The sequence below is a fragment of the Grampus griseus genome, assembly GCF_964374135.1.
Source record: "Grampus griseus genome assembly, chromosome: 2".
Lineage (NCBI taxonomy): Eukaryota > Metazoa > Chordata > Mammalia > Artiodactyla > Delphinidae > Grampus > Grampus griseus.
In genome coordinates, this window is record NC_139018.1 from 75,806,634 (window position 1) to 75,830,435 (window position 23,802).

General features: G+C 38.0%; 1 protein-coding gene across 1 annotated transcript in view; it reads left to right on the top strand.

The window, feature by feature from the left end:
- The window catches only part of SUPT16H (SPT16 homolog, facilitates chromatin remodeling subunit), a 31,886-nt gene that overhangs the window by 6,187 nt on the left and 1,897 nt on the right, over positions 1-23,802 (top strand). The window contains exons 2-25 of the mRNA XM_082648670.1: positions 4,867-4,959; positions 5,991-6,161; positions 6,811-6,963; positions 7,523-7,669; positions 8,074-8,225; positions 9,706-9,878; positions 11,251-11,341; positions 12,147-12,220; positions 12,358-12,470; positions 13,586-13,651; positions 13,767-13,862; positions 13,941-14,056; positions 14,144-14,297; positions 14,806-14,933; positions 15,469-15,604; positions 15,711-15,837; positions 16,103-16,221; positions 16,715-16,840; positions 17,164-17,276; positions 17,568-17,643; positions 18,054-18,223; positions 22,373-22,502; positions 23,121-23,250; positions 23,385-23,462. Of these exons, the coding sequence (XP_082504796.1) occupies positions 4,867-4,959; positions 5,991-6,161; positions 6,811-6,963; positions 7,523-7,669; positions 8,074-8,225; positions 9,706-9,878; positions 11,251-11,341; positions 12,147-12,220; positions 12,358-12,470; positions 13,586-13,651; positions 13,767-13,862; positions 13,941-14,056; positions 14,144-14,297; positions 14,806-14,933; positions 15,469-15,604; positions 15,711-15,837; positions 16,103-16,221; positions 16,715-16,840; positions 17,164-17,276; positions 17,568-17,643; positions 18,054-18,223; positions 22,373-22,502; positions 23,121-23,250; positions 23,385-23,462 (2,932 nt within the window). The remainder of the gene's footprint in view (positions 1-4,866; positions 4,960-5,990; positions 6,162-6,810; positions 6,964-7,522; positions 7,670-8,073; positions 8,226-9,705; positions 9,879-11,250; positions 11,342-12,146; positions 12,221-12,357; positions 12,471-13,585; positions 13,652-13,766; positions 13,863-13,940; positions 14,057-14,143; positions 14,298-14,805; positions 14,934-15,468; positions 15,605-15,710; positions 15,838-16,102; positions 16,222-16,714; positions 16,841-17,163; positions 17,277-17,567; positions 17,644-18,053; positions 18,224-22,372; positions 22,503-23,120; positions 23,251-23,384; positions 23,463-23,802) is intronic.

Sequence of the window (23,802 nt, forward strand, 5' to 3'; positions counted from 1 at the left end):
GACCTTTTGGCTTAAATTTATTATCTTTCCATTTCATTTCCTGTCTCTTTATCTTCTACTTGCAGATACTGTTTCTTAACTTTATTTTACCACTTTTTATTGAATTTTTTTTTCTAAGTTCTTTTTTGTCCCCTATTCTTTTCTCGTTTCATGGATGTACTATATTTATTTCTCTTATAGGGGATGTTTTATTTGATTTTTATTTTCTGTCCTCGGCCATGCCTGTTTCCTCTGGATTTCTTTGCTTTCCCTCTTACTTGAAGGACACTTCACAAAAATCAAAATGAGGCTTGGCTACCCATTTGTATTAAGAATAAGGTAATAAGAAACTGGTGGGAAGCTCTGCTTGAATAGGGTCTCTCAACTAGTAGAGAGGGGTTACGATAGAGTGAATAGGTTAGCTTGTTCCATGGAGAACCCCCAGATACTGACAGTATCTGAAGTATTTTCTCTGAATTCAGTGATGCTCAAAGAAAAGTCCTCTGATTCTTGTCTTTGGGGCAGTTGTTGTCATTCAGAAAACAGATTTTCATTTAGTTTCTCAGCATTTAGTACTTGCCTTCTGCTGGGCCTAGTATCTAGAGCCTTTTTGAGCTCCTTTCTCCAGAGAATAAATTAAGTCTCTTTGAGGAAGGATTAGGAGTTGTCTCAGGGCTTCCGAGAACTGGGGACTTAAGCTTGCTGACCAGACCTTCTGTTCTTAGCTCTGAACTTATCCGTGTTCAATATGTCCCTTTCCCCTTCTCTAATACTTGGTGCCTCCCGAGCCCTGAGCCCATTAGGGCTCTATGAGATACGCACACTTAACATCAATATCTTCCGGCTGAGAATGCTTGTCAGGCACTTAGTCATTTGCCACTCTCTGTCGTCTTTTCATCTTCCAAAAAATTCTTTAATCTTAATACATCCAGAGAACATACTTTATATCACTGTAAGTGGACAATTGTGTCACTTACCAAAAAATAAAAAATTGCTGTTAAAAAATAAAGATAATGTAAGCACAATTGATATTATTAAATTGTAGTTTTTTTTAGGTTATATTTTTAAAGGTTATATTATTCCATTTATAGTTATAAAAGATCGGCTGTATTCCCTGTGCTATACAATATGTCCTTATAGTTTGTTTATTTTATACATAGTAGTTTGCACGTCTTAACCGCTTACCCCTATTTTGTCCCTCCCCACTGGTAACCACTAGTTTGTTTTCAATATCTGTGAGTCTGTTTCGTTATAGTCACTAGTTTATTTTTTAGCTTTCGCATATGTTGTATCATACAGTATTTTTATTTCTCTGAATTTTTCCCCTAAGCATAATACCTTCTAAGTCCATCCATGTTGTTGGAGATGGAAAAATTTCATTCTTTTTTATGGCTGAGTGAAATATTCGTGTGTGTGTGTGTGTTTGTGTGTTTGTGTACACGTACGCCCCACATCTTTATCCATTCATCTGTTGATGGACACTTAGGTTGCTTCCATATCATGGCTATTGTAAATAATGCTGCAATGGACATTGGGGTGCATATATCTTTTTTTCTTTTCGGCTGCGTTGGGTCTTTGTTGCTGCGCGCGGGCTTTCTCTAGTTGAGGCGAGCGGGGGCTACTCTTTATTTCGGTGCCTGGGCTTCTCATTGCGGTGGCTTCTCTCGTTGCAGAGCACGGACTCTAGGCGCATAGGCTTCAGTAGTTGTAGTGCACGGGCTTAGTTGCTCCGCGGCATGTGGGATCTTCTCAGACTGGGAATTGAACCTGTGTCCCCTGCACTGGCAGGAGGATTCTTAACCACTGTGCCACCAGGGAAGTCCCTCTTCATATACTTCTAAAAAATTTATTACTGTGTATTTTGAATTTTCGTACGTGTTTTTTTTGCTAAAAAATTTTGACTCAACCAAGATTTCAAGTATCAAAAAATACTAAAAGGGACTTTTTGGTTAGTTTCAGTGGTGTTTTTTGTAGACAGATGTTTAGGAAATATATGTCAGTAGCCAGAACATGTAAGCATTAAATATAAGGGAATACCTGTTGCTAATTTTGGGAGGTTATCAAGGTACTAGTAATTCTAGTGCCACAAAATCCCATAGTTGGAATGCATGTAGCAAAATTTGGGGGAGGAGAGAATATTTGATGCCAGAGTTAGTGTTAATATATGTTGTAGGAATCATAACACAGTGGTTCTCAAACTCTTTGATATCAGGACCCCTTTACATTCTTAAATTATTCAGGTCCCCACAAAGCATTTCTTTGTATGGGTTGTATCAAGTACCTAAAGAAATTTAGCTTCAAACATACATGAAGCTGGAAAAGGGAGAAATTTTAATAACCTTTTCAGATAATTATGGATATTCTTTGTTATTACACTAAAAGTCTGGAAGTGGTAATCTCTTGAAAGTTAGTTGTAATGTGGAATCTAAAACCACAGCAGTGAACTTTTCATACTCAAGTTATGGGTCTGTCTTGCACCTTTGATCCTTTACCCATGGATGATTTTGTAACAAGCGTTGCTTGTTTGGAAAATATTGGTTCCCTCAGTTGTACAGATCTGGTAAATGTACACATTTCATTTTATGATATTGGAGAATCGTGTATGTTAATTTCACCACCGATATCAGAAAAGTCTTGAGTAAGTAGAGAAGCTGTCAAGTTCACAATGGTGGGTACAAGTTTGTCAAAATTTTGATTTTTGCTTGAAAACTCGAATTTCATCATTGACAACATGTTTGTCATTTGTTTTCCTTGAAGTTATAGGCTCACTTAATTCATTTTCAAGAAAATGTATGCCAGATGCCCAACTCTGTTTAAATGGCTAGTTCAGTTTGTTACTCAAGTAATTATACAAGTGCTTTTCCTTGAGACAACCATCATACTTCAGTTTGCACACAGAAATGCTTTGTGTGTACTGCCCATTTGTTTACACAGAATATTAAAAAGACATATACTCAAGGGTTAGGATTTCATAATACTAATCATTTTTACTGTGTCAAGGACATTTTTTAGTGAAACTGGATTTGTTTCCTATGAGTGTGTGATAGTGAAGAACATAGTTTGGTGCCACTGCCTTGGTGCTGGAACAAATGGTTATCTGCATGCGAAATAATGAAGTTAGGCCCCTTCCTCACACCATACACAAAAATTTACTCAAAAATGAGTCATAGATCTAATATAAGAGCTAAAAGTATAAAACTGTTGTCGAAGAAAGCATAGGTAAATCTTCATGTCCTTGCGTTAGGCAAAGCCACCTTAGATATGACATCAAAAGCACAAGAAAAGAATTTGGACTTCTTTAAAATTAAAATCTTTTGTGCTTCAAAGGACAACATCATTACGAAAGTGAAAGAAAACCCACTGAATGGGAGAAAATAATGCAGATCATATCTGGTAAGAGACTTATATCTAGAACATAAAAATAACTCTTAAAGCTTAGTAATAAAGCAGTAACCCAGTTACAGAATGGGCGAAGGATCTGAATACACACTTCTCCAGAAAGGGTATACAGCTCATCAGGAATCATGTGAATGGGGACTCAGTCAACATAATTAGCCATTAGGCAAATGCAAATCAAAACTACAGTGAGATACTGCTTCATACCCATTGGGTGGCTATATAAATAATAAAATAATAAAAAAGATAACAAGTGTTGGTCAGCATGTGGAGAAAGTGGAACCCTCATACGTTACTATTGGGAATGTAAAATAGTGCAGGCACTTTAGAAGACAGTCTGGTGTTTCCTCAAAAAGTTAAACTTAGGGCTTCCCTGGTGGCGCAGTGGTTGAGAGTCCGCCTGCCGATGCAGGGGACATGGGTTCATGCCCCGGTCCGGGAGGATCCCACATGCCGCGCGGTGGCTGGGCCCGTGAGCCATGGCCGCTGAGCCTGCGCGTCCGGAGCCTGTGCTCCGCAACAGGAGAGGCCACAACAGTGAGAGGCCCGCATACCGCAAAAAAAAAAAAAAGAAAAAAAAAGTTAAACATAGAGTTACCATATAACGAGCAATCCCTCACCTAGCTATATACTCAAGAGAAATACGTGCACACAGAAACTTCCGTGAATGTTTATAGCAGCATTATTCATAGTAGCCAAAAGATGGAAACAACCCATATATCAAACAATTGATGAATGGATACAATGTGGTATATCCACATAATGGAATGTTACTCAGCAATAAAAAGGGATGTGGTATGATACATACTACAACATAGATGAACCTTGAAAGCATGTTAAGTGAAAGAAGCCAGACACAAACGCCACATATTATGATTCCATTTATATGAAATGCCCAGAATAGACAAACCCTTAGGGACAAATGAGATTAGTGGTTGCCTAGGGCTGGGGGGAGATGGATAATTATTGCTAATGGGTTTTTTGGGGGAGGATGAAAATGTTCTAAAATTTGTGATAGCTGCATAACTAAATACACAGAAAACCACTGAACAGTACACTTAAAGTGGGTGAATTGTATGTGAATTCTGTCTCAGAAAGCTGTTTTAAAAATAGAGTAGGGTTTCCCTGGTGGCGCAGTGGTTGAGAGTCCGCCTGCCAATGCAGGGGACACGGGTTCGTGCCCCGGTCCGGGAAGATCCCACATGCCGCGGAGCGGCTAGGCCCGTGAGCCATGGCCGCTGAGCCTGTGCGTCCGAAGCCTGTGCTCCGCAACAGGAGAGGCCACAACAGTGAGAGGCCCGCGTACCGCAAAAAAACAAACAAACAAATAAAAATAGAGTAAGTGATGGCTGTGAGGTTGCCAGGCAAACATGTACCTTAAACTTAGAATTTCTGTTAGGAAAAAATTACACATATCTTGGGTAAATACTGAAGTTTGTATTCCTATTTTGCTAGTGTGAGAGAAAATGAACAAATTACTCTACTTTTCAGAAAGGAGAAGATGAGTATGCCAATGTTGATGCCATTGTTGTATCAGTGGGTGTTGATGAAGAAATCGTTTATGCCAAATCAACTGCGTTACAGGTGAGAAATTTACAGCTGTGTTTAGCCCTGAGAGTCATTGAATTAGCTACTAGACTGTTCAATATCGTAGCCACTAGCCACATTAAAGTTTTAACTTCTCAGTCCTAAGTCTCAAGTACTCAGTAGTGGCTATCATGTTAGACAGAGGACATACAGAATATTTCTGTCACAAAAAGTTCAGTGAACAGCACTGATTTAGAACATAAGGAAAAAGGAAGAGAAGTGTATAAATTAGGATGGATTTAACTTTAAATAACAGAAAAATCTAAATAACAGTGGGTTAAAAAGAATATTTCTTTTTCTCTTAGATAGTCTTCAGGGACACAGGTTTTTTCCCGGTCTCTACTCTGCCATCCATAGAGTATAGCCCTTGTGCTCATTTTGCAAAATTTGCTGCAGCTTCACCCTTATATCTGCATTCTGAGCAAAAAGAATGGAGAGAGGGAATAAAATGGGAGACCTTCCCTCCTTTTTTAAAGAGACTTTCTTGAAGTCCCACAGAATACTTCTACTTATAACTTAATGGCCCAAATTTAATCTAATGGTCATGCTTAGCTGCAAGAAATGTTGGGAAATAGGGTCTTTGTGCTGAGCATTTTGCCCAGCTAAAGGTCATGAGTCTCTTTGAGAGAGAAGATATGAGTAATTGGTAGGCAACTAACAATCTTTGGGGAGCTAGAATGCACAGTTCCCTGAGGTGCTTCTCTGTCTCTTGTTTTATGCATTTCTGTCCTACTAAACAGTAATATACTTCCTATAAAACACAAATTATCCAAACGATTTGATGGTCTTTATTATGGAATGTTTCAAACAAATAAAAGTAGATAAAAGAATACATTGAACTCCTCCTGTGTACCCATTATCCAATAAATTGTCAACTCCTGACCAATCTCATTTCATTTGAATCTACATCCAGGTTCCCCATTCCACGATTATTTGGAAGTTAATTACAGATACCTTAATTTATAAATATTTCTGTGTAAGTACATTAATTTTTTTGTATCTGTACACACCGTTGTCTTTTCCCATAGACATGGCTCTTTGGTTATGAACTAACTGATACTATCATGGTCTTCTGTGATGACAAAATCATCTTTATGGCCAGCAAGAAAAAAGTGGAGTTCTTGAAACAGATTGCTAACACTAAGGGCAATGAGAATGCTAATGGAGCCCCTGCCATCACACTGCTCATACGAGAAAAGGTCAGAACTAATAAAGAAGGTGTCATAAATGTGAAAGAATGTTTAAAAGTGATAAACAGAAAAGCCTTCTAGGAATTTAAAAAATACAGGGGAAGATTTAGCTGACTGTCATTTGTTAGTCAGGAAGAAAAGAGTTCAGTAGTCCTGTCAGTTCTGCAGTAAGACAAATGGGTTATGAAATTCTGGTGAACACTAACTTTATCCATTCTTGACACTGTCAACTTGTTTGTTTTAATCTGAGTGCCTTAATTAGAACAAATAGCTTTTAAATATCCTTAAGGAAAATGAGGCATACCTCATTTCCAGTTTTTATCAAATGTACTCTTTTTTGTTATACTGCCCACTTCTCTTCTGAGAAGATTTCTTCTCAAAATGTTGTTCACCTTTGTATTTGAGTTTCTTAGCTGTTCCTGAAGAAAAAGAATAGCCTTCTCCGCTTATATGGTACTTCACTTAAGCATATAAAGATATTGAAAGAAATTTTGCGTTACCTTTTGGTGTGTTATAGTCTGCCCTAAAGAAGTAGGTAGTAGAAGGGGAAATAGAATTTATTCTTTCTGTAGTTTAGAATATTCTCTGCCTAGTACTAGTAGAACATAGATGTCTAATTCTGAAATTGAACCCCTTTTCTTCCCTGTGGCACTGATAGAATGAAAGTAATAAGAGCAGCTTTGATAAAATGATTGAAGCCATTAAAGAAAGCAAGAATGGCAAGAAGATTGGCGTGTTCAGCAAAGACAAATTCCCAGGAGAGTTCATGAAGAGCTGGAATGACTGCCTCAACAAAGAGGGCTTTGACAAAGTAAGAATACTCTTGGAAATAGGCACATTGAGAGTTGAGAAGAAAAAATTGTGAGGAGCTTCCATAACAGATAATGCAGAGAATTTGTTTTGGGAAAGCTATATATTCATTCACATTTCCATTTTTCATTCCCTTCGGCTGAGCAGTAAGGCAGTTTTCTTTCCAGTTAGGAATGAGGCATTCAGGAGAGAGTTCAGGTACTTCAGAGGGAAACTGAGGAAAATCTCTTGTCCAAAAAAAATTTTGTTTTTTTCTTTTCTTTCCTGTCTGCCTTCCTTCAGCCTTTATGGAAACCTCAAGAGAGAGGCATTTATATTTACATTTTAAATGATACATTAGTTTAATGCCTCTTAGAATACACCAGTGACCTGGTAAAGAGCTCTTTCAGATGTTTATTCAATCCAAGAAGAGGAGATTTAGATATTCTGCAGACTGCTGATGAGTAGTTTGCTGTTAAATAACCAGATATCATCACTGATAATATTTGACTTGGGGGAGAGATATTTCTTTAGCAATTCCGTATCTGCATGTTAGAAACTGTTTATCGCTTTGATTGCAGATAGACATCAGTGCAGTTGTGGCCTATACCATTGCTGTAAAGGAGGATGGAGAGCTCAATCTAATGAAGAAAGCAGCCAGCATCACCTCTGAGGTCTTCAACAAATTCTTCAAGGAAAGAGTCATGGAAATAGTCGATGCAGATGAGGTGAAAAGAGAGGGGGGCGTCTTTTTACTGTTTTAATGAAGCAGAAGTAAGTCTCTCCCATGCGGCGTTTTTTGGTGTGTGTTCGCCTTCCTTTGATACATAAGTTGGTGTGTAATTGTGCCAGCTCTCTTTCAAAATAACTATAAACCTGCACTGTAGTTTCTGGAGGTTACCCAGTATTTCACTTGAGAATTCCTTGAATAGCTGTGAATTCCACATATTCTCTAAATTTGCTTTACATGTACACCAGTATGTTAAGTGGTGCATAAACCACTTCGTAAGACTTCTATAGCATCCTATATGATATCAGGATATATGTTATCTTCAAATGGTGATATCCAAAAACCCAACACCCCTCTGCCACTCTCTAGTAAGTATTGTTTTATTTCTGGATATACTTACAGAAAGTTCGACACAGCAAACTGGCTGAGTCTGTGGAAAAGGCCATAGAAGAGAAAAAATACCTAGCCGGGGCAGACCCTTCTACTGTGGAAATGTGTTACCCTCCTATCATTCAGAGTGGTGGCAACTATAACCTCAAGTTCAGTGTGGTGAGGTAAGTAGGAAAATTTCAAAATATAACAACAACCAGAGCACTTCAGCCTTTGGCCTGTTTTTTTTCTTGGACTCATTCTGGAATTCAAAAAAGTAGGAGGAGGGGCTTCCCTGGTGGCACAGTGGTTGAGAATCTGCCTGCCAATGCAGGGGACACGGGTTCAAGCCCTGGTCTGGGAAGATCCCACATGCCGCGGAGCAACTGGGCCCATGAGCCACAGCTACTGAGCCTGTGCATCTGGAGCCTGTGCTCTGCAACAGGAGAGGCCGCGACAGTGAGAGGCCCGCGCACCGCGATGAAGAGTGGCCCCTGCTCGCTGCAACCAGAGAAAGCCCTCACACAGAAACGAAGACCCAACGCAGCCAAATAAATAAATAAAATGAATTTATTAAAAAAAAAAAAAGTAGGAGGAGAAAGAATAATCATTAGCCTGCTTTTTACATTATCTTCTTGTCTTATTCTATGCATATTTTTATTTTATTTCACAGTTACTCATTTCTTACTTGAGTATTTGATTGTAAGCATTTTCCAGATGATTTAAAATGCCGAGAAAAATGCAAAATGTTGAAAAAAAATCTTATTAGATATATCGTAATGTAATTCCCCTTCTGATTTTTAAAAAATACTGTAAAGAGGGGACTTCTCTGGTGGTCCAGTGGTAAAGAATCTGCCTTCCAATGCAGGTGATGTGGGTTCAATCCCTGGTTGGGGAACTAAGATCCCACAAGCCGCGGGGCAACTAAGCCCACGCACTACAGCTACTGAGCTCGCGCGCCTCAATGAAAGAGCTGGAGTGCTGCAACTACAGAGCCCAGTGCTCTGGACTCCGTGCGCCACAGCTACAGAGCCCACACACCCTGGATGGAGCCCATGCGCCCCAACTAGAGAGAGAAAAACCCGCACACCACAACTAGAGAGAAGCTCATGCGCCACAGCAAAGAGCCTGTGCCACAACAAAAGATCCCGCATGCCTCAACAAAGATCCAGCATGCCGCAACTAAGACACAATGCAACCAATAAATAAATAAATCCATCCATACATACATACATGCAATGATGTTATAACCATAGGTTTTAAAATAAATAAGTAAATAAAATAAAAATTAAAATACTGTAAAGAATGCTGTGTGTCCTGGTTGGTTGGAAAGGATTAATTCATGGTGAATTCATAGTGGACTGGTGGAAAGGTGATGCCTTACCATCATGCTGTTAGGTTATAATGAATAAAATTCAGTATATGTTTTACATACTTAGGATACAACAACTTTTTACTGAATTTTTATCCTAAAAGCTTTGGCCATTAAAGTTACTCCAGAGCATTTATAAACTGATTTGTTCTTTTAAAAAAAAGTTTAGGTCATTTTTCCGCTTCATCTTTGGGATATAGCAGGGAAAGGTAGTGATTACAGATGTGTGTGTTAGTGATACTAAGGACTTCACTAGTTTGTGTAATGAAATGCTTTCTTCCTTTGGTCTCTAGTGACAAGAATCACATGCATTTTGGGGCCATTACCTGTGCCATGGGTATTCGCTTCAAATCTTACTGCTCCAACCTTGTTCGCACTTTGATGGTTGATCCTTCTCAGGAGGTTCAAGAAAATTACAACTTTTTGCTTCAGCTTCAAGAGGAGCTGCTAAAGGAACTAAGACATGGTAAGGTGCCTTAGATAAGGTTTAGAAATCATGTAACAAAAATGTAGCATTTATGGGCGTGTTTATCCCTGAGGCTCTTGTACTGTAAATAGAATTAGATTTTACTAACCTCCAGTCATCCTAGCATTTAGTTCCTCAGTGTACTTTTATGCATGGGTGGTTATTGTGGTTTTATACTGTTGTTTAAAAAAACCTCTGACTGGTTAGGCCTCTGTGTCCAGATCTTCATAAAATACTCTGGCCTTATTACTTTTCTTGAGAAACTTCTGAGAAGTAGTATCTCTCCCAGCAGGCTGTGTAATATTAATCCTATATTGAATGGATACCCGGAATCTTAGTTTGAGAGATCTAATAGCAGCCCTGCTAAGCAAGCAGCTGCCTACCTCAAGAGCAAAGCACTTGACACTCTTTTGCCTTGAGACTTTTCACTCCCCGATGGCTAAATGGGCCTTCATGTTTACCACCTTCAAACTACTTCGTAAGCCCGCTCATGTTTTGCAGAGCTTCCAGACACCATTCCCCCATGATACCTCAAGTCGATCTTGAGAAATCCAATTAGAGATCATAGTCCTAGGTAGTTTAATAATAAAAACCCCTCTGAGGCTACCATATCTGGCTTGAAATATGTATTCATATCCTAGACCCTGAAAAATTAAGTCCAGAGTTCTTCCAGCAGTAATTCACCCATTTAGTAGTCGTGTTTTTCAAAATGTATAATAAGTTTAATGTGATACCTTTTATCAACTCTTGAATTATTTCAATGAAACCAACTGGGGTTCCACAGTCCCACTGGAGTGATTCTAAAAAACAGTGTAATTAAAGAATGACCAGGCAGATTGTTTTTTAAAATGCACATTTCTAAATCCTACCACTCCTGCAACTGTATTCCTTATTTTATGCTTTGAGAAACCCTGCTTTATGAAATATTTATTTATTTATTTATCTCTCTATCTATCTATTTGTTTATTTATGGCTGCATTGGGTCTTTGTTGCCGCACGCAGGCTTCCTCTAATTGCAGCAAGTGGGGGCTACTCTTCGTTGCAGTGTGGGGGCTTCTCACTGCAGTGGCTTCTCTTGTTGCAGAGCACAGGCTCTAGGCGCGTGGGCTTCAGTAGTTGTGGCTTACGGGCTCTAGAGTGCAGATTCAGTAGTTGTGGCGCATGGGCTTAGTTGCTCCGTGGCATGTGGGATCTTCCCAGACCAGGGCTGGAACCCGTGTCCCCTGGATTGACAGGCGGATTCTTAACCATTGTGCCACCAGGGAAGTCCCTAGTGGACTTAATAGGTGAAAAAAATGTTGATTAAAAAAATGTGATTTGGGGCTTTTTTTTTTCTGAAAGATGCTTTAATGTCCCCTGTCTGTCTCATTAGGTGTGAAGATATGTGATGTATATAATGCTGTCATGGATGTGGTTAAAAAGCAGAAGCCAGAGCTGCTGAACAGAATTACCAAAAACCTTGGGTAAGATGCTATGATATACACTGTCACTCTGAGTCAATTTTCGTGACTGGCAGTCAGGCAGAATATTCTTAGATGATTCAACCAATATTTATGGACTATTAAACTTAACTGTGTGCCAGACACATTGTGTTATCAGAGAATGTGAGAAATGCTTGAGTTCTACTCCCAGGGATAGGGTGGAGATTTTTCCAGACCAATGTAGTAGATGCCAGTAGTGTTCCAGCCTTAAATTACAAATGTGAGGAGACATTACATACTATATTTCCTTTCTTAGAACACCTCAGCTCATATTTGCAAATTAAGTACTCTGAGATATCCTACTATTTAAATTCTTTTTTCAATTTTTATTTTATCCAGTGTTTCTCAAATGTATTTGACCACTGAACACCTAGAAATACCTAATAACATCTTACAGAACCAAAGACATTTGAGAAACAAAAGCTCTAGGCAGTCTCCTTAGATGGAAGCTAGTTGGGGTATATAGTTTATTTCTGTCCTTCTCTGATGGACAAGAGGAAATATATTGACCTATACCAAGTCTTGGCCTAGGTGACTTAATGAAGCCAGTTATCACATTCTACTAAATATAATAAGTGTTATATGCAGTACTTAATTAGAAAGTCATTTTCAACATATTAACGCAAAGACTGTCCTCAGATCTTCTTTAACTGACTGATCATCAGGGGCAAATCACTCAGCATGTTTGCTTGCCTTATCTTGAAAATTGAAATAGGATATATTGTACTTGACTCAGGTTAGAGATCTTTTAGCCTATTGCTAAAGTTTCTCTTCATTCCTTTTTTAGGTTTGGAATGGGCATTGAATTCCGTGAAGGCTCTTTAGTAATTAATAGTAAAAATCAGTACAAACTGAAGAAAGGTGAGTTTTACATGCATGCAATAGAAAAATAACTTTTTTGAAACTTTTCTTTTTGCTTTGTCTCCCTCTAGTCTGTATAAAATCACACTTCTCCATCCTTTCACAGTCATTGACTCATTCCTGTTTTGCTCTTTTAGGAATGGTTTTCAGCATCAATTTGGGATTCTCAGACCTGACTAACAAGGAAGGGAAGAAACCAGAAGAGAAAACCTATGCCCTATTCATTGGTGACACAGTGCTTGTGGATGAGGTATGTATTGCTTCTTCCACTTTGAGTGGTCATGAACTGACTTTGGAAGCGCATTTTTACCCTATGGTTCCCCCCTCCTTTTTTTTAATTGAAGTATAGTTGATTTATAATATTATGTTAGTATCAGATGTACAGCAAAGTATTCAGTTATATATTTTTTTCAGATTATTTTCCATTACAAATTATTATAAGATACTGCATATAGTTCCCTGCGCTACATAGTAAATCCTTATTTACTCTTGTTTATTGCTTGTCTATTTTATGTGGGTTTTTTGTTTTTATATTTGTTAAATGCTAGCTAAGGGGAAGGAGAGATCCCTATGATAGCCTAATACAGCTAGGGATAGAGATTGTTTAAGCCAAACCCTTTATTACATTGTGGCTTGAACTTCGATTATGATAATGTCAGGAACTGATTCTGATAATGGAACTGATTTTTTTTTAGTAATGGCTTTATTGAGCTACAGTTTACATACTATATAATTAAAGTGTACAATTTAGTGATTTTTAGTATATTCACAGTTATGCAACTATCACCACAGTCTAACTTTAGAACATTTTCATCACCTCAGAAACCCTGTGTGCATTAGCAGTCACTCCCCACTTCCCCCTCAGGCCTAGGCACTGACTTTCTATCTCTAAGGATTTGCCTTTTCTGGATATTTGGGGTCTTTTTGTGACCGGTTTCTTTCACTTAGCAGGAACTGATTCTTAATAATAGCAAATATTTAAGTGCTCTTATTATAAGCTAAGCATATTTATGCATTAATTCATTGAATCCTTATAATAACCCTGTGAAGTAAATATTCTTATCCAAGTATGCAGATAAAGAAACTGAGGCACAGAAGTATAAGTAACTTGTCTGATGTCACAGAGCTGGAAAGTGCTTGAGCCAGGTTTCAAATCAAGCCTGTATTCTTAATCATGATCCCAGCGTTGCCTCCCAAATTGTAGTTCCTGATGTGTGTTTCAGAAGATAACTGGTTTTATTTGTTGTCAAAGATTTTTTAGTACCAGAAGGTTCAAAGCATGGCCCAGCTATTTACTGGGTTTGAAAGTGAAAGTGTTTCACTTAAATGCTCTTACAGATGTCTAACTTCCTACTTGTATTCCAGGATGGCCCGGCTACCATTCTCACTTCTGTGAAGAAGAAAGTGAAGAACGTGGGGATTTTTCTAAAGGTAGGAAGAAGATAAATGAGTGGTATAGGAAGTTTGATACAGTGAAGAAGATAAACAATATTGGCTAAAATAATTAAGACCTGAATTTCTGATTATGATTTTTTTTCCCCCATAGAATGAGGATGAGGAAGAAGAGGAAGAGGAGAAAGATGAGGCTGAGGACCTGTTGGGAAGAGGTTCCCGAGCAGCGTTACTTACAGAAAGAACACGAGTAAGTTTACTGTATTAAGTTTACTGTATTACTTTGATGGTTCACAGGTTTTGATAACTTGGGTTTTCCCTTCTCCAGAATGAGATGACTGCAGAAGAAAAGCGAAGAGCACATCAAAAAGAACTGGCAGCTCAACTCAATGAGGAAGCAAAGAGGCGATTGACTGAACAGAAAGGGGAACAGCAGATTCAGAAGTAAGAGTTTGCATGGAGTAGTAAGATTGTTTTAGGGTTATATGTGTTGTGCAGAAATTTCTCAAAAACATCTTATTCCCACTCCAGAGCTCGTAAATCTAATGTGTCCTATAAAAACCCGTCTTTGATGCCTAAGGAACCACATATTCGGGAAATGAAGATCTACATTGATAAGAAATATGAGACTGTAATAATGCCTGTGTTTGGCATTGCGACGCCTTTTCACATTGCCACAATAAAGGTACTAACTTTGAATCAAGCTCCATCCAAACAGTGTCTTAAAATAGATGACTCTCCTGCTTATCATAGATGACTGTCTTTTCTGCATTGTCTCTCACATTCTGCTCCTTCTGACGCTACCTTTCTCGCATTACTGACTTTCCCCCATCCCTAATCTCCTGCTGTCATTTTTCTTCCTTTCCAGTTTGCACTTTGGAGAAAGTTAAATGATCTAGTCTAGAAACATAATTTGCCTGTTTCTCTTTGAACTTTGAGAATTTTTTAACCTTTTTTCATAAATGTGGCACAGAGAAAGAACTTTGAGAACTCAGTGATTCTTTTGGAAACACACATTTGGTCATATAAAAAAATAGGCTAAATATGTAGTTTATTAGTTTTAGATTAAGGATTACAAGCTAGGTTTAGCAGCTTGTAACTACTAACTTAATTTTAGCATCTCTATAGCTACTGATCTTTATCTAGGAAAGAAATCTGTTTATTTTGCTAATGCTTTTCCTTTCTTTGAACAGAATATAAGTATGTCTGTGGAAGGAGATTATACTTACTTGCGAATCAACTTCTATTGCCCAGGCAGTGCTCTGGGCAGGAATGAAGGCAACATCTTTCCTAACCCAGAAGCCACTTTTGTCAAGGAAATGTGAGTTCCCAGGAAAACAACCATCCCCAAATGCCTGTTGGCAGAAGTGCTACCCTCGGAAACATTTCGTTCTCTGTGCTGTGTTCTCCCCCATTCTAGTGAACGGCAGCACCTTCCTCAGTGGCACTTGATTAGGTTCACCTTGCTAACTTTGTACTGTTTTGAGGATGGAACCTAATTTAAATCCTTGTGAAGATATTTTATCCTCACTATATACATATTTGGTGATAAAATCTCAAATGTGTGCCACATTGGAGTCTATTCATTCTTGAGGTGGAATAGGATAATTTGGGGAAGTTTATGCTGGATTTGAAATATATGTGTGTTTCCCCCACCCAATGGATTAGTCATTTATAATATTCTCTGTTTAAGAGAGAAGAAAGGGAGGTTTTTTCAGTTTTCCAGACATTGTTTCACCAGTCAGTAGTACCTTTTTCTCCTAAAAGATAATTAAACCAGTTATAAAACATAATAATGGGTTCAGGTTACCTGGCGTAATAAAGAAACTCACATAAGTGCTTCCCCTTTTCTGCAGTACATACCGAGCTTCAAATATGAAGGCACCTGGAGAACAGACAGTACCAGCCTTGAACCTTCAGAATGCTTTCCGAATTATAAAAGAAGTGCAGAAGCGTTACAAGACTCGGGAAGCAGAAGAAAAAGAGAAAGAGGTGAACCTGAACACCAACAAAGCACCTTCGTGCAAAAGGACACATGTGGGTTTTGGCGACATGGAAAGATAACGTGAAAATTCACATTGATTTTCATTCTGTTTAGGGCATCGTGAAACAAGACTCACTGGTGATCAATCTAAACCGGAGTAATCCCAAACTGAAAGATCTGTACATTCGCCCGAATATTGCCCAAAAGAGGATGCAAGGCTCACTGGAGGCCCATGTCAATGGTATGGATGATGTCTCATGTGCCTGGGCTTTGTCTTCAGGGGCACATTTGTAGGAATGACAGATCAGATAATATAGTAGGACAAGGAAGTGCTTGGAGGAATCTACTTTGACATCGCTGTGTGGCCAGAAGGAAAGGAAAGCTCTGTACCTTATTGGCATTTCCTCTGACCCTGTTCAAATCAGCCAGAAAAGATTCAGTACCTTCTGGCCTAACCTGATGATGTTCCTTGATACTTAGCTGCTTCCTTTCTTCCCCCCCCGCAGGTTTTCGCTTCACGTCTGTCCGAGGAGACAAAGTGGATATTCTATACAATAACATCAAGCATGCTTTGTTCCAGCCGTGTGATGGGGAAATGATTATTGTCTTGCACTTTCACCTCAAGGTATATCTTTTTATCAGCTAGCTGTGAGCTCTTGGGCAAGATCTTTCTATCTCCCTCTTTCCCTTGAAATAGTGATGAAAAATATCACCTATTGCATAAGATCATCAGGAGGATTGAATCAAATAATGCTTGTAAAGTCCACAGTGCCTGACATCTAGAAGGTGCTAAGCGTGTTTGTTCCTTTGGTGTGATATATAATGACCTCCAAAACGTATAAGGTCTTCTCCAAATTCCTGTTTCTGAACATTTTTCTTCAGACAATTTATTACCAACATAATCTTTTAAAAATTTATACTCTTTCATATTCCCAGATGTCATTATTGATGATGACACCAGGGATGGTTTAACTGTTTTTACATAAATGCTGTGGTTTCCAGTGTAGATGTTTTAATATTTTCATGTTTTATTGTTATCTTGCTTGTCTGTTGTGTAGACTTCTTTGTGGAAGAAGTCTTCTGACTTCTTTCTTGTTCTTTCTGCTTTGTGCCCTCAGAATGCGATCATGTTTGGGAAGAAGCGGCACACAGATGTGCAGTTCTACACAGAAGTGGGGGAGATCACCACAGACTTGGGGAAACATCAGCATATGCATGACCGAGATGACCTCTATGCTGAGCAGGTGAAATTTGGTTTTGCAGGGGAGTGAGGTAGGATGCAGTCCAGATCTGAGTTCAGTAATTGTTATATTTTATAAACAACACCTGAAACTGTCTGCAGAACTTTCTCAAGTATCTGCTGGCATAGTGTAGTGCTATGGCTTATGGATTAGACTTAAGTTGCAGGCTCAGCTCTACAGTTAATGTTATGGTGACCTGTAATAAAGTATCTGTGCTAGTATCATAGTTACCAGAATCAAGGACTACAAAAGCACTTCATGCGTTTTGAAGGGATTACTATTAACAAGTGATAACTGTAGTTAATTCGTAATTTTTTCTTCTGCAGATGGAACGAGAAATGAGGCACAAACTGAAAACAGCCTTTAAAAATTTCATTGAGAAAGTAGAGGCTCTAACTAAGGAGGAACTGGAATTTGAAGTGCCTTTTAGGGACTTGGGGTAATGTATCTCCTCCTCTTTTTGGCCTTTAGAAAAATTAGTTATTCTTCCTTTAATAATAATTTAACATGACATATCATGTCCTTTTTCCTATGGACATCCATTCCTTCTTGGAAATGTTTAAGGGCTGGGGTGAATGGCTTAAGACTGAGAGGCTCCCTCTGGAAATGAGTTTCCAGCAAGCATGCTGGAGTTGTGTTTGGAATGGGAAAAGGAAAGAAGCCTGTTGTGGCAGCAGCAGTTTCTCTTGCAATGAGCCCCATCTTAGGTGAGTTTCTTGCTGTCTTTCAGATTCAATGGCGCTCCCTATAGGAGTACCTGCCTCCTCCAGCCCACTAGTAGTGCGCTGGTAAATGCTACAGAGTGGGTGAGTATTTCTGACCTCTTTTTAGGAAAACAAGTGTTAGAGAAAAGAAAGCAAGAGGGTAGACATTTTGAAAACTAGGTCCTTATTGCTTTGGATTTTCATTTTTGATACTTATCTTAGGTATAAAACTTACTGAACAAATGATTCTTTAAAAGTCTCTTTAGTTTTTAAAGATAGTTTCTTTACATAATTTCCTTAAATGTATTCTCCTTGAGGAAAGATTTTGATCTTGCAGATCCTTTCACTGGGGCTTCTTGGTATCTCGTATTTAGTCTTTGCCCCCAAAAACAAACAAAAAAAACAGTTTAGTTATCCTTTGTGTAGTGATTTTTAGATCCTGAAAGTGTTTGAAAATGCTAGTGCTTTGTGGGAAGTATTTTTATGAAAATAATCCTGTTCTTTCCTGACAGCCACCTTTTGTGGTGACGTTGGATGAAGTGGAGCTGATTCACTTTGAGCGAGTCCAGTTTCACCTGAAGAACTTTGACATGGTAATCGTCTACAAGGACTACAGCAAGAAAGTGACAATGATCAATGCCATTCCTGTTGCCTCTCTTGACCCCATCAAGGAATGGTTGAAGTAAGTAGACCTGCCAGCCATCTCCCACTTAGCCCATGAACATTGTACCATAGAATATGAGTGTGGTATGTCATACATAAAATCTGCTGGTGTACTTAGTGAAACTGCCTTTGGGTTGTTATCAACCAGGACTCGAAAATTTGGGATCTGTTAGACAGAGCCACTTTTTCCTGAATACCCAACAGTAGTTTATGGATGTAGGAAAATCAAAATCTAAGATCTTTTTTGATTCTACTTGATGGGTATATAAAAAGATCCATACACGTGTGTAATAATTTATTTACAAAAAGTGGGGGATATTTCTTTCTAGTTCTCTATTTTTACTAAAAGATGAGAGAATATATTTTTATTTTAGCCTTTGACATTCATATACTGACACTTCAGCTAAAAGAATTCCTCATAGAAGTACCGGAACCCCGATAAAAAGGGAGACATCACTACATAGGTAAAGGGTGAGGCATGTGTAGCCATGAGTGTAGATTGCTCTGCCCTCCTTCCCCCTCCACTTACCTGTGAAGGGGAGGCACTATAAATATAAATCTCCTCTTAAGAAATGGGTTGAGAGAGCTTAGAAATAGACTGTGAGAAAGATACAAGTTTATAGTTAATATGAGGATTTTCCTAAGAAACATATGCAGGTAAGTGATATGGTATCACAAATATTTATTAAGTTTGTATGACTTTTTAAAATCAGCTTTATTGAGGTACAATTTACATGTAATAAAATTCTTCAATTTAAGTATATGATTTGATGTGTTTCAACAAACGTGTACAGTCTTGTATCTACCATCATAATCAGGATATAGAATATTTCCTTTGCTCACAGAAGTTCCTCATACCCCTTTATAATAGTCATTCCCCTCCCTTCAGCCGTCACTGGTTTCTGCCACTATGTATTTTGCTTCATCTAGAATTTCACATAAATGGAATTGTACAAGTATGTAATCTTTTGTATCTTTCATCCTTCACTTGGCATAATGCTCTTGAAATTGATTCAAGTTGTTCTACACATCATTACTATATTCCTTTTTATTACTGAATAGTATTCCACTCTATGGAGAGTCCATACTTTATTTACCCATCTACCAGTTAATAGATGTTTGGGTTGTTTCCCGTTGGGGGTCTTATGAATAGCTGCTGTAAGTGTTATGTACAGGTCTTTGTATAGACATATGTTTTCATTTCTCTTGGATAAATGACCTAAGAGTGGGATTGCTGTGTCATATGTTTTATGGTTAAGTGTATGTTTAACTTGATGAGAAGCTGCCAAATCCTTTGCCAGAGTGGCTGGAAAACCTACAGCATGTGAGAGTTATAGTCGCTCCACATCCTCACCAATACCTGGTGTTGTCAGTCTTTTCCGTATTAGCCATTGTGGTGGGTGGCTGTTTCATTGTGGTTTCAGCTTGCATTTCCAAGATTACTGATGATTTTTAGCATTTTATGCTTATGTGTCATTCTGTACTTTTAATAAAGTATATTCATGTTTTTTGCCCATGTTAAAAATCACATTGCTTGTCTTATTACTGAGTTTTAAGAATTTTTTAGGCTGGATATAAGTCCCTCATCGAATAGAGGGTTTGCATATATTTTCTTCCAGTAGTTTCTATGCCTTCTCATTTTCTTAAGATGTCTTTTAAAGACCAAAAGTGTAAATTTTTCATGAAATATGTTTGATCAACCTTTTTCTCTTATAATTTCTGCTCTTTATGTTTTATCTAATAAATTTTGCCTAACCCAAAGTCATAAAAATTTTCTATTCTCTTCTAGAGTTCCATAGATTTAGGTCTTATATTTAGGTCTGTGATCCATTTTGAGTTATTTTTTTTTTTTTACTGTGGTGTAAGAATCAAGATTCATACTTTGCATATATGTAGCCAGTTATTCTAGTTCTCATTTGTTGGAAAGGTTATCCCTTACCCATTGATTTACCTTGGCATCTTTGTTTGAAAAAAAAAAAAGAATATGTAGGAGAGGGTCTAATTCTGTACTGTATTCTGTTCCATTGGTTTATGTGTCCTTACACTGATACTGTACTGTCGTGAATATTGTAGCTTTATAGTAAATCCTGAAATCAGGTAGTGTAAGTCTTCCCACCTAGCTCCTTTTCAAAGTTGGCTATTATTATTTTGGCTATTCTACGTAAATTCTAGAATCAACTTGTATCTTTCAACCAACTGGTTTATTTTGTCTAAGTTTATCAATTCTAGTATTTGTGCAATCATATATCCCCTTTCATTCCTAATATTGATAATTTCCTCTTCTTGTTAGTCTGGTTAGAGGTTTATCAATTTTTTTTTTTTTGATTTTTTTTTTTTCCCCCATCATTATGAAGTGTCTTTTCTTATTTCTGGTAACATTCCTTGTTTTGAAATCTACGCAGTGTGATATTACTGTAGACTTCTAGCTTTATTTTGGTTAGAGTTTGTATGGTGTGTCTTTTTTTTGTCCCTATACTTTTAACTTACATTACTTTATACTTAAAGTGATTTACTTGGAGACACCATATATTTGGGTCTTACTTTTTTTAATCCATTCTGAGAATGTCTACCTTTTAACGGATTGCTAAAAACAGGCCATTTACACTTAATTATTAGCATGGCTGGGTTTAAATCTGCCATCTTTTTTTTTTTCTTTTTTTTCTTTTTTTTTTTTAAAGAAGGTCAATTTATCTACCTACCTACCTACCTGCTTTGGGTCTTAGTTGCTGCACTCCGGATCTTCGTTGCAGCATCTTCGTTGCGGCATGCGGGACTTTTGTTGCAGCACGTGGGCTTCTCTTTAGTTGTGGTGCATGGGCTCAGTAGTTGTGGCATGCAGCCTCAGTAGTTGCAGTGCACTGGCTTAGTTGCTCCACAGCATGTGGGATCTTAGTTCCCTGACCAGGGATCGAACCTGCATCCCCTGCATTGGAAGGTGGATTCTTAACCACTGGACCACCAGTAAATGTACCATCTTGCTATTTGTTTTCCCATCTGTTCTTGTTGCTTTTCTTCTCTTTTTATGCCTTCTTTTAGATTAATTTTATGATTTTTTTTTAAAGATTTTTTTGATGTGGACCAATTTTAAAGTCTTTATTGAACTTGTTACAGTATTGCTTCTGTTTTATGTTTTGGTTTTTTGGCTGCACGGCATGTGGGGTCTTAGCTCCCTGACCAGGGATGGAACCCGTACCTCCTGCATTGGAAGGTGAAGTCTTAACCACTGGATCGCCAGGAGTTGTCCCTAGATTAATTTTATGATTCTTTATGATTATCTTCCTAGTTCGCTGATTAGCTCTACAAATCTTTGTTTTACTTTTATAATGATTACTGTAAGGTTTACATATACATCTTTAGCTTATCACAGTCTGCATTCAGATAATATACCATGTCTGTTAGAAGGTTGTTATGCTTCCATTTCTCTACTTCTATCCTTTCTGCTATTATTAATCATCCATTTTACTTCTAATATACTGTGAATTCCACAATTTATTGTTATTATTTTAACTTCTAAACAGCTGTCCTTTAATTTACAAAATGAGTAGGGGAAAGTCTTTTATATTTACTCACATATTTACCATTCCTGATGCTGTTCATTCCATTGTGTAGTTCCACAGGGATTTTTTAGTCCTGTGCTGCTTTTTATGCAGTGTTTGAAAAGTGTTGTTCCATATTTTGTTTGGTTTTCTGGTTGTTTAAGGTGCAAACGTAAATCTAGTCCTTGGCACTCCCATCATGGCTAGAAGCAGAAGTTTCAGTGTTTATGATTGTGCCCATAATGGCTTGATGCTAGTCTTTCAGACAGGTTTTATGCTGAAGGTTTCTTGTTGTGGTCCTTACTATTATTGTTTTTTGGTTTTCTTTTCTCTTCTTTCCCACCCACTTTGATTCTGTGCTCCTCAGTAGACGTGAATAAATGTCATTAGAGCATTTCTTAACACAAGGCACTTTAAATACTAAAAAAAGGTGCTCTCTCGTGAGGGCTAGTGCTCTGGGAGACCAAACATCAGATGTTTGGGTACGTTGTGGTGGCACAGCGCAAAGAATACCTGCTCCCAAGTATGCAAAGGGTATCTGCTCTTTAGAGATGTTAATGACCAAGATGACACGGGATGTTCTCACAAAGTATAGAGGATTGATTTTGACTTTATAATGTTATTTTTCCCAGTTCTTGTGACCTAAAGTACACAGAAGGAGTACAGTCCCTCAACTGGACTAAAATTATGAAGACCATTGTTGATGACCCTGAGGGCTTCTTTGAACAAGGTGGCTGGTCTTTTCTGGAACCTGAGGGTGAGGTGCGTGAGTGTGGGGTTTCTTTTCTGGTACATAGTGTTGCCCATTATCATTTGGGCGGTTAGGAGAATGCCATATAAGTAGTACGTAGGGGACCAGATCAAACGGGAGAAGCTCTGAATACAACTTGGTATTGTTGTTTCTCCAAGTTAGTTTTACAGGTAAATGATAAATTAATTGGGCATCGGTAGCCACTGACAAGATTTGAGATTACAAAAACTGTTCCTTCAAAGAATTTCTTAGTATTGGGAGAAAATTCTTCAGGTAATCTTGCAAAAATTGTTTTCTAAAAAATTGCCCTCCTACCTCTGTTTAGTGCATTATTACCAACAGTATGTCTGTGGTTAATTTTCCTGGGTAAAGAAGGATGAAGTGACTCTAAGAAATAAGAATGAGATATTTAGGGTATCTAGTGATTGTACCTTATATTAATTTTAATTAAGTCTTTGTATCTCTTGGTCACTCAGGGGTTTGGGTGTTTTTGTTTCATTTTTTCATGTAAGATAGAAATAATGCTGGTGTGCTAAGTGGGTTGAATTAATTCATTAAGTTAATAAAGTAAGTGTTTAAAAAAAAAAAGGAAAACACCCAGTGTACAGTATTATGCTCTAATTCACCAGGGGAGTGATGCTGAGGAAGGGGATTCTGAGTCTGAAATCGAAGATGAGACTTTTAATCCTTCAGAGGATGACTATGAAGAAGAGGAGGAGGACAGTGATGAAGATTATTCATCAGAAGCTGAAGAATCAGGTTAGTCTTCGTAGGAAAAAGTGTTCATGACTTCTTAACCTAATGTCATTTCTGGAGGCTTTAGAAGGGAAGAATTTTATCATTCCATTTTCCATTCCTGTCTAATAAATAATGCTTAATCAATGTTATTGCAGATTATTCCAAGGAATCATTGGGCAGTGAAGAAGAGAGTGGAAAGGATTGGGATGAACTGGAGGAAGAAGCCCGAAAAGGTAGATTTGTTGTTGTTGTTTTATTTTTTTGAGGCACAGGTTTCAATATTTTTTGCCGAATAAGAGTAACATAAGAACAGTATAAAACTGACGTGGAGCCACAGCTACAACTTCATTGACCAGAGAAGAAAATGAGGTCTGGAGTGTGTCCGTGCTCTCCAGGTGGCACAACTCTGCCGACTTGGATGCTTTTTTCATCTGCTCAACCCCCCTCCGGTGGGCCCTTAGCCATGATAGTCTTGTAAGGCTCCAAAATTAGGCTGTTTGGTCTCCAAATCTAAGTCCTATAATAGTCTTTTGGTCTCCAAATCTAAGTCCTATAATAGTCTAGCTTTCTGGG